Source organism: Mus caroli, unplaced genomic scaffold (genome assembly GCF_978045245.1).
Source record: "Mus caroli unplaced genomic scaffold, Mus_caroli_1 scaffold_14, whole genome shotgun sequence".
Taxonomy (NCBI): domain Eukaryota; kingdom Metazoa; phylum Chordata; class Mammalia; order Rodentia; family Muridae; genus Mus; species Mus caroli.
In genome coordinates this window covers 75,344,537-75,358,137 of record NW_028227269.1, presented here as the reverse complement: position 1 = coordinate 75,358,137, position 13,601 = coordinate 75,344,537, and the positions used below count along the sequence as shown (strand labels likewise).

The window sequence follows — 13,601 nt, the reverse complement described above, 5'->3', positions numbered from 1 at the left end:
GAAGCAAGAGCTCAGAACACCAGTAGGTGAGGGCACTCAGGTAGCACTCAGAGGGAAACTGGGTGTGTGTGTGTCTAGGGACTGGAATTGGAAGGGTTTTGAAGTGTGTACCACAGAGTGATACAGCTTATATTTCTGGGGTGAGCTTCCAGACCTTCCCCAGTTACCTTTCTCTCCTTCCAACCTCACCCCACAACCTCACTGAGCTCTGCTCTCTGCAGCCTCAGGACTTTGCACAGGTTGTCCCCTCTGTCTAGGACATTCTAGACACTTGTAAGTTAGCCAACTCATCATGGGGCATTCTATGGGTCCCATGAGTATACTTGACTCTTTGGTGACTCTTTAAATACTGGTCCAGAATGAGGGGGGCAAAACCCTGAAGGACTTCACAAGAACAAGGCCAGAGTAAAAGCAAGCATGCTTCTCCAAACCTGGGCCACCCGAGTGTCCTGTGGTAGGCTGTGACATGGAAGACACTGAGTGTAGAAAATGCAGCACTGAGAAGTATATCTCCCAGAATCTTGGGATTTATATACAGGAATGGAGGAAGACACAGGTCAAGTTTCTAGGACTTCAGTGCTGGCTTCAGAACCACACACTGCTACACTTAATCTCCAGAGAGAACCGCAAGTGCGCTGCTAGCACAGCTTTCTACACTAGGGAGCACGTGGGTCACTTCTGCCCTAGAGAAAACAATGTTAAATTCTCTCTCTCTCTCTCTCTCTCTCTCTCTCTCTCTCTCTCTCTCTGTGTGTGTGTGTGTGTGTGTGTGTGTGTGTGTATGCACCATCTATACATTTTAGGTTTCACATTACAGCAAATGAAATGAACTGAAAAAGTATCAGGACTGTGACGGCCAAGTGGTTAGTTACGGTGCTGGACTGGAAAAGTGTACATTCCTAAGGGGCAGACCAAGAATACTTTGGAGAAGGCTGGGGTTGTGGTTCAGCTAGTAGGACTACTTCAGGGCATGTGCTAGGCCCTGTGTTTGAGCTCAATGCCTAGAAAAGAGTGAAGAGGACACTGAGGACGTGAGGAGGTGTGGCTGAGGAGGTTTGCTGCAGACATGAAGGAAAGCACAGCCACAGGTATCTGGAAGGGTGAGACTGAACACGGCCCGCAGAACAGACTGCGCATGAGAGGAGAGAGAGACTGGGAGCGGGAGAAAGGCAGGGAAGAAGAGAGAGCTAAAAGAAGACCACGAGGGCAAAGAGAACCAAGAGAAAAACCAAGACAGCACGTAGCCAAAGCGGCTGAGTCATACAGACAGAAAGAGAAGCAGGTGAAAGGGAAGCAGAGTGAAGCTCAGGGCATGGAGAGGTCAGGATGGGGGTCGGGGGTCAGGGGTCAAAAGCGGTGAGAGGAGCCAGACCTCTGTATGAAGTACTTGGGCCACTGAGAATGACTGGGCCAGAGTCGCTTTGATATGCCCACAAGCACCTCATCCATCTATCCCTGGTTTCTTTGAGTCCTAACAGAAAATACTGACTTTTGTAAGAAACCAGGATGCAGTGTGGCATAGGTACACCTGAGATCACAGCATCTGGGAGGTGGAGGGAGTAGGAGCGAGCTCAGGGTCAGGCTGTTACTTATCTCTGGACAACAAAAGAACCTCTTTCAAAAGCGCAAAGTCAACACCAAGCCAAGGACAAAACATTCCAACAACAACAATGATAAAAGAAAGCAGGGTGTTGACAAAACGATAAAAATACAAGCTACGAGTGGCTCAGTGGGTAAAGGAACACACCGCAGGCGTGACGGCCTGAGTTCAAGGGGCAGGGTGCCGGGCATGGGTCAAGAGGGTCCTAAACTCATAAAAGGAAAAGAAAAGGAACAAGAAGGCCTTCTTGGTACTGACTGTCTCACTCCAGGGCCGATGTATACTCCACAGTCAAAAGGGAGGGGAATCTTTCCTTTTTTAAAATATTTATTATTATTATTATTATTCTATAAGGTCTTCTGTGATCCAGGCTAGTCTTGGTCTTGAACTCATGTGTAAGGAAAGCTTTGGCCTCCTGGTCCTCCAGCCTTTACTCCCCCACCGCACCCAAGTGCACACACCACCATGCCTCACAGAAAAGTCGTTTCTGGGAGCGGGATGAACTGTAGAATGCAGCAACGTTCCACTTCAGTGCTGAACGTCAGCCACATCTGTTTCCCAGCTTTGGCTCTGGCATGCCGAACAGTGAATGCCTGCCTCAGCATCACTGCGGGCATTCCTGGACCTGCACGCAGCCAGGGGTCCCAACAGCGTGTCACATCTGATCAGTACCGTGACCCCAGGAATACAAGCTGTCACCTGGGTGTACTGCCAACATCTGGGAATGCGTGTGGTGAGCCATGAAGTCCGCTCCTGGATCACACTGCCAAGACTCTCAAATGTGATTCTGTTCCTTTGGTTTGTTGTTCTTTGGGGGTTGTTTTATTTTGTTTTGTGGTGTAACTCTAGGCCTCCTATCTCTACACAAATATTCTACATTTCACTACACCTCCCGGCCAAGACTTACATTTTGACTACTAAAGGTTAAGATTATAAAGAATTGTGCTACATTTTCAGATTTTCCCTTGGTGGTGGTTGGGGGAGGGGGCTGTTCTGGGTATGGAAGGCAGTGACTGGTGCATTCTGGCAAGTACTTTACCACGATGAACCATACCCCAGATTGATCCTCACCCCCTAGCTCACTCTGTAGCATTTAGCTCCAGCTTTACACAGATAGCCTGATTTATACACTCATTTGGCTGATTTATTCCACCAAAATGTGTAATATCTCAATTATCAATTAACATGCTAAGTACCGTCCTTTAAGACACTCGTATTGTGGTCTAGAGAGAAGGCTCAGTAGTTGAAAGCACTGGTTGCACTTGCAGAGGACCTAAGTCATATTTTCAGCACCTATATGGAGGCTTATGTCCATTGTAATCCCAGTTCCAGGGGATGTGACATCTTCTTCTGGCCTCTGCAGGCACCAGACAGATACATGATTGATATACTTACATGCAGGCACAACATTCTCATAAAATATCAGTTTGTAAAATATTTTTCAAAGACAGTCATTTTCATAGGCAAAAATGACAAAATTTAAAACAAAAAATACAGAAGAGCCGGCAGTGGTGGCACATGCTTTTAATCTCAGCACTTGGGAGACAGAGGAGGCAGATCTCTGTGAGTTTGAGGCCAGCCTGGTCTACAAATCAAGTTAGGAAAGCCAGGGCTACACATAGAAACCCTGTCTTGAAACAAAACAAAACAAAAATACAAAAGAAAAAAAATTTTTTTAAAGAAAACAGAAAAAAAGGAGAGAAAGAAAAAAGAAAAATGGAAGCTATGATTCCTGAGACAAACCCGGAAACCTGATATATTCTGTTTCTAGAAAGTTCCAAGCCTGAGAACTTGCTTTCCACCCACATCTGACTAAGATCTATGGATTGGTGGGTGGAGTCTCTACCACCACTCTCCAAACCCTTCCAGACTGCAGCCTCTCAGCCCCCCTCATCACGCGTTAAGGAGGACAGAGTACAAAGGATCAGTTTGGATGAGAATGAGAAGAGAATGTCAGGTCACTTGCGTGGGAACACAGAGCCCTAGGCAGAAGACAGTGACTCAGAGCCCGGCCAGGTGAGTCATCTGTGGACAGCAAAGCCCTCTCCACCGTCACGTCCCTCAGCACTGGAGTCCAACCACCTCTGGGAAGTGAAGCTGGAGCAGGTCTGTGTGGAGGAGGTGAGAGTGGCATCGATCCTCTTCGCATCTGTTCCCCTGAGCTGGTGACATAAATGTCATTTGCTAAGCTCCAGCTGCGGCTCATGGCAAAAGGAAAAGTTCCTTGGACCGAGGGCTCAGTTTTGGGTAATGCAGAGATGTAGCCTGGCAGCCTAGAGAGAGAGAGCCTTCTAGCTGACTGACATTTTCCCCTTGCCTTCCAGGGAAGGATGAGGCCCTCCACCTTCTCCCCAGCCCTTCCCTAGAAATGCCGCCTTTTCCAGCTGTTTTTGCACTGGCTAATTAAAGAGGGACCAAAGGCTCAAAGGTAACAAGAGCAGAGGCATATGTAAAATTTCAGTAAGAAGTACCCAGACCTCTGTCCTGGGTCAGTGTCCTGCAATAGGTGCTTCTCACCTAGAGAGTACGGACAGGCCACCATAGCAGTCAGTCCTGTTGTCTGATGAACCAGTCTCACAAGACTTTTATGTCCTTGACCCAAGGACTGTACAGAATTCAAAAGATTGCTCATCCTAAGCATGGGAGGGCTACTTCGAGGCTGGTGATGTGTGATAATGTATGTGTGAGGCCTCAAGTTCAAACCCCAGCACTGCAAAGCAATTGAGAGAATGGATTTCTACCTCATTGGCCTCTTTATCTGTAGGAATAAATTTTGACAAAGAAAAAGTCCCCAGAGTCTTAATTAAAAACTGTCTTAAGAAGTCAGTAGACAGCCAGGCGAAGTGGTGCCTTTGATTCCAGCACCAGGGAGGCAGAGTTTTAGGCCAGCATAGTCTACACAGTGGGTTCCAGGACAGCCAGAGCTACACAGGGAAACCCTGTCTTAAAGAGAAGGTGGGGTGGAGAGGAGGAAGAGCAGGAAGAAGAAGAGGAGAATGGCAGATATGCTAAGCAAGAGGAGGCTGCACTTCAGGCCACACAGCATCTTAACTAGATGGTTCACCTGCTGGCTCCCTGTATTTAATTTGGATAGTGTCAAAGAAATAACTATGGGCCTGAGAGACAGCTCTGCAGTTTAGAGCACTTGCTGTTCTTCCAGAGGACATGAGTTTGGTTTCCAGCACCCACATCAGGTGGCTCACAATCACCTGATCTCCAGTTCCACTGATAAAGAGCTGCTCGGGGAAACGGTCCCCTAGTTGTTTAAGTAGAGGCAAGAAGGAAAGGGGAAAGGCTCCCTCAGACCCGCAAGCTCCAACACACAGCTTACCTTGGTACAAGGTGGTTAAACTTGTAAGAACTGAAGACCTCCTGGATCTTCTCTTCTACTTTGGCCTGATGGGGCAGCAGGACATGGAAGAGAGAAAACATAAAGATGAGATGCTATCAGCTTTTTCTTCCTAGCGCCACATATGTCTAGTGCCTGAAGTTTTTCAGCACAGTTCTGTGCTGCACCGAGATTCAGAGGCTCTACAGCATGGCTTAATGACGAACAAGACATAGTCATTGGAGAGGTACTTTAGGGGCAGGAACCCCAAAAACAACAATCCCAGAAATGTCATTGGTTTTCTAGCTGGAATGCCAGAAAGGGAAGGGGAAGGGGGCTCTGGTTTCTAATTTCCTAAATGAGCACCTTGCCTGGAGCCTTAACTGAGGGCTTCTATTGCTGAGATGGAATGCTATGACCAAAGCAACTTGGGTTTATTTCACCTACAACACTCAAGTCACAACTCCAGTTACTGAGGGAAGTCAGGGCAGGAATTCTCCACAGGAACGTAGAGGCAGGAACTGAAGCAGAGGCCATGGAGGAATGTTGCTTATTGGCTTGCTCCCCGTGGCTTGCTCAGCCTTTATTACACAACTCAGAACCACATGCCCAGGGATGGTACCACGCCCACTCCCACCCTGCTTCAAAGTGGGGTGGCTTACCTTGGTACAATCATCAATCATTAATCAAGAAAGTCCCAGCACTAGGAATACAGAGGCAGATAGTTCTCTGAGTTTGAGGCCAGTCTGGTCTACAAAGTGATTTCTAGAGACCCAGAGATACAAAGAAAAACCCAATCTTGAAACAGAGAGACAGACAGACAGACAAACACAGAGACACAGAGAGACCTACAGACCTGCTACTGGCAATCTGAATGGAGGTACATTCTCAGTTGGGGTTCCTCTTCCCAGCTAATTCTAGCTTATATCAAGTTGACAAACAACTAGCCAACACAGATAGAAAACTCCAGTCCAGGCACTAATCCTTTCTGGTAAACATAACTGACTCTCTAGACTTTCATGGTGGAAATGGGATTTACTTACTCCCCAATTTCAGCCCATTCCTAAATGACTTTTAGGTCACCTCTTCAGAGGTGGGAATGTCGTAATAGTCTTGATCATGGCTCTGTGGAGGCCTATGAAAGGAAGCTATTTCCTCCTGGTCAAAGAATGGAATCTACCTCTGGCCTTGGGTTAAGTAAGATGTAACATCCCAGAGAGTTAAGCATTACCCAAAACTAAGAGTTAATCCAGGTGGGCCTGTCAATCACTTGGTGGAGACCATCCCTCAATCAGGCTGATTCACCTTCAGCCATGCTAAAATTATGGGAGGAATAGTTATCCCTTTAAGAATAATTAATTTCCCAAATCCCTACTCTCACTTATAGTTTCTTACGGAACTATACCATGGGCTCTGCTTAGTCTTCTGTTTTTCCAAATTATTCCAAAAAGCACTTTAAAAAAAAAGTTTATTCTTTCTTTTGGATACTTACCAAAGCCTAGACATGCTTTGCCTAGACAGTTTGGGCCTTCAAACTCTTCTGTTGAAGGCCCCTGCCTCCCACCATGAGGCTGCTTTTGAAAACCTAACTCAAAAAGCATGGCTTTCTCTTTCTCCAACCCCCCCCCACCCCCCCATTTTCCTCCTCTGGGCAGTTGCTAAGATTTACAGCTTTGCATTCGCCTGCCCTGGGCTACTTCTTTGAAACTCTAATAAAGTTGTCCTCAGGGCTTTTTTTTTTTTTTCCTGAAGCCATTCTTAAATTCTTTTATTAATAAAACTAAGAACTCTAAGAGGCATTTCAATTCCTAGTAACAGGTCACACCCTGAATGGAGCTCCCCAAAAATTCCTGTAAAATTAAGACGAGAAGAGAGAGAGATGAGAGATTACCCTGTTTCTACAAACATGTTGGTGCCACATACGCTTCTCCAGTAACTTAGTCCATGTTCTCCAAATGGTGACAGTAGCTGCCCCTTTCCACAGGGTCCTGACTGCCCCTCCCTAAGTTCTAAAGAAGCCACACCCGAATGATGGAGTTGTGAGCTGCTAATATTTCTTGTGATTTGCAGAACAGAGCAATTGGAGACCTTCAGGTAGCTGCAAATGTGTCTTGCCCCTTCTGATTTGTTAAATCTGTGTATCAAACGCACAAAGCATGCACACCACTGTGAAGTTTAAGTTGCAGAAAGATAGAAAGCTCATCTAAAGAATTACAGGAACTAAGCCTTGGGAGATTGAGGTGGATTGTACTGTACTTGCCAAGATAAAAGAACAGAGAGTCGGGCTGTGGGTGATGAAGAGGAGGAAGGCCATTCCCAGCCCTTGACCTTGGTCACTGCCCCCTGTACCTCTTCTGTCCCTCTAGGAGCCTATTTGCAGTCCTGAGTTCTCTGAGATGGCCTTTTTTAAGGGACAAATGTTCAGGGTGCTTGAATGAACTCATTTCCTTCCTGGCAACGCTTGGCTAAATATTGGCCTTTGAGTAGTGAGAAACCACCTTGGATCTAATAACAAAACTGATGGCAGTTTGGGTGCACATCTCCCCAGTACCAGTCACTCAGAGGATAAGGGAAGGTAGATACTGAGGGACGAGGAGGAGGACAGACTCCCTGGTAGGCAGGAGGAACAGGAGAGAGTCCATGATTAGGTAATAAAGATGGTGAACTTCCAAGATGGCGACTTCCTCATCCTCTAGACCTGAGATAAAAGCTTGGCAGTATGAAACAAAGGCCTTGTGGGCTTTTTCTCCTGCCAATACGTTGCTTGCTAATGGCTGACTCAATGAGTCCAAGGCCAGATCAGGACAAGTTTACACAAGTTGCAGGCCAACCAGCCATCCTATCTTTCTTCAAACTAATCAGCCCTGGAGTATAGGAAGGAAGATGACCTTTCAAAGACTTAGGAGTTCCCAGCTCTCAAGAAGAACCTGTTTGCTTTGTGGAAAGTCTCTGTCTACCTGCTGAATGTGTGTGTTTCCTCACCCCTAATAAAAGCCTTTCTTCAATAGTTGATTCTGTCTGCTCCTATTTGCTGTATTTGCAATTTCTTTACTGCCAACAATCCTTTGTTGTTAGTGGAAAAGGTAACATAAGTTTATGGTCTCAACCATTTCTCCCCAGGTAACTTCATGTATATAATGTTAACAAGTTTATTTTCTTTTGTTATAAGGATCTCAGAAAAAAAAATTAAAGGACAGAAAAAAATTATTCTCCCTCTCGAACATTTTTTTTAACAAGGGGAATGGTGTATGTCTGTATACCACTTGCACAGCTAGTGCCTATGAAAGCCAGAAGAGAGTATCAGATCCCCTGGAAATGGAGTTATAGACAGTTATGAGCCATCATTGGATGCTAGGAATCGAACTCAGGACCTCTGGAAGAGCAGGCAGTGCTCTTAACCACGGAGCCATCTCTCCACTCCCTTTGTTTTGCTTTGTCCTCCCCTACTCTTGAAATACATACTTTCTCTTCTGTGCAGGGGATCAAACCCAGGGTCTTGCACATGCAGGCAGCACTCACCACCTAGCTATACTCCCAGCACTGAAAGATTTATTCTTCCTGTTCTATAAAACTCTCAATGAAATACACCATCAGTTCCTATGGAAAACAATGTTATCGTCAGGTTGAAGTTTAAATAAAACTATTAAAATCATCTAGGAAATTTATAAGGACATCAACTGCTAAGATGCCGAGCAATTAGAAAGTCTGCTTCTCTGTCTGACACACAAATCCAGTCTCACAAAATGAACATATTCAGAAAACCAGGTCACCGAAGAAGCCACCGACCTCTCTTTCTGCCTGCCTGCCTGCCTGCCTGCCTCCCTCCTTCCTTCCTTCCTCTCTCTTTCTCACTCATTTATTTGGTTTCATGATTTAGATTTTGTTTTAAAGTGTGTGAGAAGCCAGGTGTGGTGGTGCACGCCTTTAATCCCAGCACTCGGGAGGCAGAGGCAGGTGGATTTCTGAGTTCGAGGCCAGCCTGGTCTACAGAGTGAGTTCCAGGACAGCCAGGGCTACACAGAGAAGCCCTGTCTTGTAAAATCAAAAAAAAAAAAAAAAAAAAAAAAAAAAGAAAGTGTGCGAGCCATGTACAAAGCCTCCTTGCATTACTGAGGAGGGTAGTGATGTGAGCCATCTAAAATGGCGGTCTCCCAAAACGTATTTATATTTGGTTTTAGGATATGTTTTGGTATTTGTATTTGAACATGAGTTTGAGGGATGATGTGGTTAAGAATTTTTAATACTGTAAGTAAGAGACCAACATGAACATCAAACACAACCTTAGGATCTAGAGCATTGTCCTAGATCCCTTACAATTCTTTCTCCATCCAAATACTAACCTCGGACGAATGCAAAGCCAAGAACAAATGGAACACAGACGGTGTTCCTGCTGTGCTGCCGCTGGCTGTACACCAAATGAGCTGGGGACATTTACATGCAGTATGTCAGCAAGAACATTAAATCAAGATCTGCCTGTGACATACTGCTGTATACCCGAGATGAAGACTCCTCAGGGAAACAAACCCACGTGTGAGGAGTACACTAGCAAGCACAAGCCTACTCACACATACAACCTTCAGATGCCACCAGAGACATCCACCATCTCCCTAGAATTCTGCCCCTTCGATGTCTCAGGAGAAAACAGTCTAATCAAGAACTGTTTCCGCTCCCACTTGGGCAACTTGAACAGTCAAACACCAAACAAAAGAATGGAGGTTTATTTCTACACTAAAATACCTTGACAGAAACATGGGAAAATGCCACGATGCTCAGGGAAGATAATTAAAAAATTCCCAACATCCTGCCATTTATATCTCTGGATTTCCTAATCTCACCTTCTCATTTCAGTGCTGTCAGCTGCAGACTGATAATGATCGTTCAAGTTATAAATTCTAGCGAATACCTGCCATGGGTCAGCTCTTTATAAAACTGAGCAGCCGAGCGTGGTGGCACATGATTTTAATCCCAGCACTCGGAGGCAGAGGCAGGCAGATTTCTAAGTTCGAGGCCAGCCTGATCTACAAAGTGAGTTCCAGGACAGCTAAGGCTACACAGAGAAACCCTGTCTCGAAAAACCAAAAAAAAAAAAAAAAACCAATCCTGAGCAAATCATTCATTGCCTCTTAAGTAGTTATGTATTTTTGACAGGAACAGTGCACATGTCCATAATCTCAGCACTAGGGAGGTAAAGGTAGGGAGCAGGAGAATAGTGAGTTCAATGCCAGCCTGGGCTACACAGCAAGGCCCTGTCTCAAAACAAAACAAAACAAAACAAAACAAAACAAAACAAAACAAAACAAAGGCTTTGTTAATCAAAATGCATAATTTTAAATATAATTGAAAAATGAATACAAACAAAACTCCAAATATAATTTTTGACATTTGTTTCAGATATGGAGGTAGCTAAGCCCGAGTTTGGTGTGGTATATAATATTTTAATAAGAGATGGCTCGGTGGTTAAAAGTGCTTACTGCTCTTGCAGAGGCCCCAGGCTCAGCTCCCAGCACTCACATGGTGGCTCACAACCATCTATTAGTACAGTTCCAGAAGATCTAACACCTCTTCTGACCTTGGCAGACTCCTACATATAAGTGGTGCAATATCCACACTCAGGCTTGTGCACACACGCAAACACACACATAAAATTACAGAAATAATTTTTAAAAATCTTAAATTCAAAATAGATTAATGATATACATTAAATACATTCATTAGATTGTAACTATGAGTTTCTTTTCCATGATACTCTTTTTATGTATAATTAGTAAATATGAGAATTTTATTAAGGCTGCCTTACATTAAAAAATATGTGAATATGTTTTGTCAAAGATCTTTATATTTAATTTCCTTCTCATGACAGGAGACTAGAAAGTGCCAATCCCAACAAGCAGTAACATTCAACATCCAGGTACACTTTTTCTTTTTCTTTCTTTTTTTTTTTTTTTGTTTTTTGTTTTTTGTTTTTTGTTTTTTGTTTTTGTTTTTGAGACAGGGTCTCCTGTGTCCAGGTTGGTCTCACAGTCCCTAAAGTATCTGTTGGTGACCTTGAACTTCTGACCTTCCTGCTTCCCTCACTCATATGATGGGATCACAGGCATGTTTAGCCATCAACAGTTTATAAGGGACTGACCCCAAGGTTTGCTAGGGAAAATGCTACATCCCTGGCCCCATGACAAACTTTTGTTACTCTATATAATAGGCAAAAGGGCTGTTATTAGGTCTTAACGAAAAGAGAGGTAACTAATACCTTTACTAAAATATTTTGTTAAATGTTCAGAGAAAGTTCTAAACTTTTTGCTGAGAAAACTCTAAACATAAATTTAAGAGACGGGGCTGGTGAGATGGCTCAGTGGGTAAGAGCACCCGACTGCTCTTCCGAAGGTCCAGAGTTCAAATCCCAGCAACCACATGGTGGCTCACAACCACCCACAACGAGATCTGGCACCCTCTTCTGGAGAGTCTGAAGACAGCTACAGTGTACTTACATATAATAAATAAATAAATAAATCTTTTAAAAAAAAAAATTTAAGAGACAATAAAGGAAGGGTGGCTCTCTATCAGCAGTTCTCAGCCTCAGGGTTGAGACTCCTTTGGGGGGTCGAAGGACATCCTCATAGGGGACACACATCAGATATCCTGCATATCAGATATTTACATTATGACTCATTACAGTAGCAAAATTACAGTTATGAAATAGCAGTGAAATAATTTATGGTTGGAAGTCACCACAACATTAGGAACCGTATGAAAGGGTTGCAGCATTAAAAACATTCTTCATGGTTTTTCAGATACAACTGTATATGCATATGTATATTTCTAATTATAATCATCATTATTTTAGTATGGACAGTTGGCTGTGGCCAAGCACTGTGCATTCCAAGTTCTAACAGCCAAAAGGATTGAACACGGACCATACAAGTCCTGATCACTTATTTCAGTGAAAATAACTTCGATTCTTTTGTAAATTGCTACATTTTCTTTGATTTTGTTTTATAAAGTCTTTGTGATATTTTTTAGCTGTTGTCTGTTGATACTCTGCTACAAAAAGGTAAGCAATCTTTTTCTATCAGGAATCAGTGTATTTAATAGGCACCAGGAGGCCATACTTAGAGCTGAGCCGTCAAATAAGAGAGATAAGGGGCTGGAGACACAGCTCTGCAGTTAATAGCATTTGCTGCTCCTCTAGAGAACCCAAGTAGGTTTCCCAGCAACCGCATTTGGTGGCTCATGACTGCCTGTAACTCTAACACCTGGATACCCCATGCCCTTTTCTGGCCTATTTGGGCCCCTGAATGCATGTGCACAAACACACACACCACAATAGATCCTTAGCTGAGAGTGGTGGCACGTCCTTTAATACCAACAGTTGGGAGGTAGAGGAAGGCAGACCTCTATGAGTTCGAGGTTAGCCTGGTCTACAGAGTAAGCTCCAGGACAACCAGGGTTAGTGAGACCTGTTTCATTTACCCCCAATTATAATAAATCAGTTGATCCTGATTGAAGAGGGACCCAACATTCACAAAAATTCAGAAGACTCCAGGAGAACTCGGCCTAAGAGCCCTTCCTTCCAAACAGTTGCTTATGCTTGACCCAAACAGAGGCCTTTGACACTGTCTCCCTACCTGCCTGCCATACTTCCCCCCCACCCCCAGCCCCAGCATAGATCAGATCAAAGGGCAAAAGCCTCATCACACCAAGGAGGGAGAATTAAAGGCAAACCACAAGACTTCAGCAGCGATGTCTTCAGAGAAAAAACGTTCCAAGGCAAGAGGCGTACTGTCAGTCAAAATGGAGTCCCCAGTGCCTGCCCTTCTGAGAGCCACTAAGGCCAGAGGTTGCAGAGAAGGGGTGGGTTCTTATAAATGTGACCTGACACATTAGTGGGTCTTCTAACTGGCTGCTGCATCCTGGGGTAGATCTTTCTTTCAGGCACATGCAAAGTCATATTTCAAGAATGTGTAACACCAAGCCACCAACAGATAACAAAGCACCCCAAATCCTCAAGATTGAAGAATGAACAAGGAGAAGGGGGGAATTGCCCTGAAACAGGAACCCTGAGACAATGGACTCTAAAGAATTAGTTTCTGTGGGAATCCCTTGCTGGGAGAGAACAGGCTGCCTGGGGCCAGAGGTGAAGAAGGAGAGGAGGAGGAGGAAGAACAGGAGGAGGAGGATGGGGAGAGGAAGGGGAAGGAATAAGAGCAGGAGGAGGAGGGGAGGGGGAGGGGGAGGGAGGGGAGGGGGCAGGAGGAAGAGGAGGAGGAGGAGGCCTTTCTCCTGAAGAGAGACTGGTTGGTTCGGCCACCTTACCTCAGTTAAGCCACCACAAGTCTCCTTTCATCTTTTCCACAAAGCCTAACGCTGCTGCATCAAAGGCAGACAGAATTTAAAGAGCTTTTCTCTCCCCAGTTCTGGCCAAATTGTAAATAAATCCATTTTCCTTTACTAATTTGTTTCCTTGTTTCTCTGCAATACAGGGAAACTGAGGCATCACATGTATAGACCTGAATGCCATAGTACTATTTCCCCACACCTTGCCTCCTGTCTGCCCAAACTGCTCTTCCTGTTTACCTCAGGCTCTAACCACCCCACATGTTCACATGTTCACACATGTGAATAAACTTCTATTTGTGGCTGGCAGTAGTGGCACTAGGGAGGCTGGACATTTGACTC

General features: G+C 44.7%; 1 protein-coding gene across 1 annotated transcript in view; it reads right to left on the bottom strand.

Annotated features, from left to right (window-relative positions):
• Nucleotides 1–13,601, bottom strand: part of Fntb (farnesyltransferase, CAAX box, subunit beta) — a 79,992-nt gene that overhangs the window by 51,159 nt on the left and 15,232 nt on the right. The window contains exon 2 of the mRNA XM_021178669.2: nucleotides 4,932–4,996. Within this exon, the coding sequence (XP_021034328.1) occupies nucleotides 4,932–4,996 (65 nt within the window). The remainder of the gene's footprint in view (nucleotides 1–4,931; nucleotides 4,997–13,601) is intronic.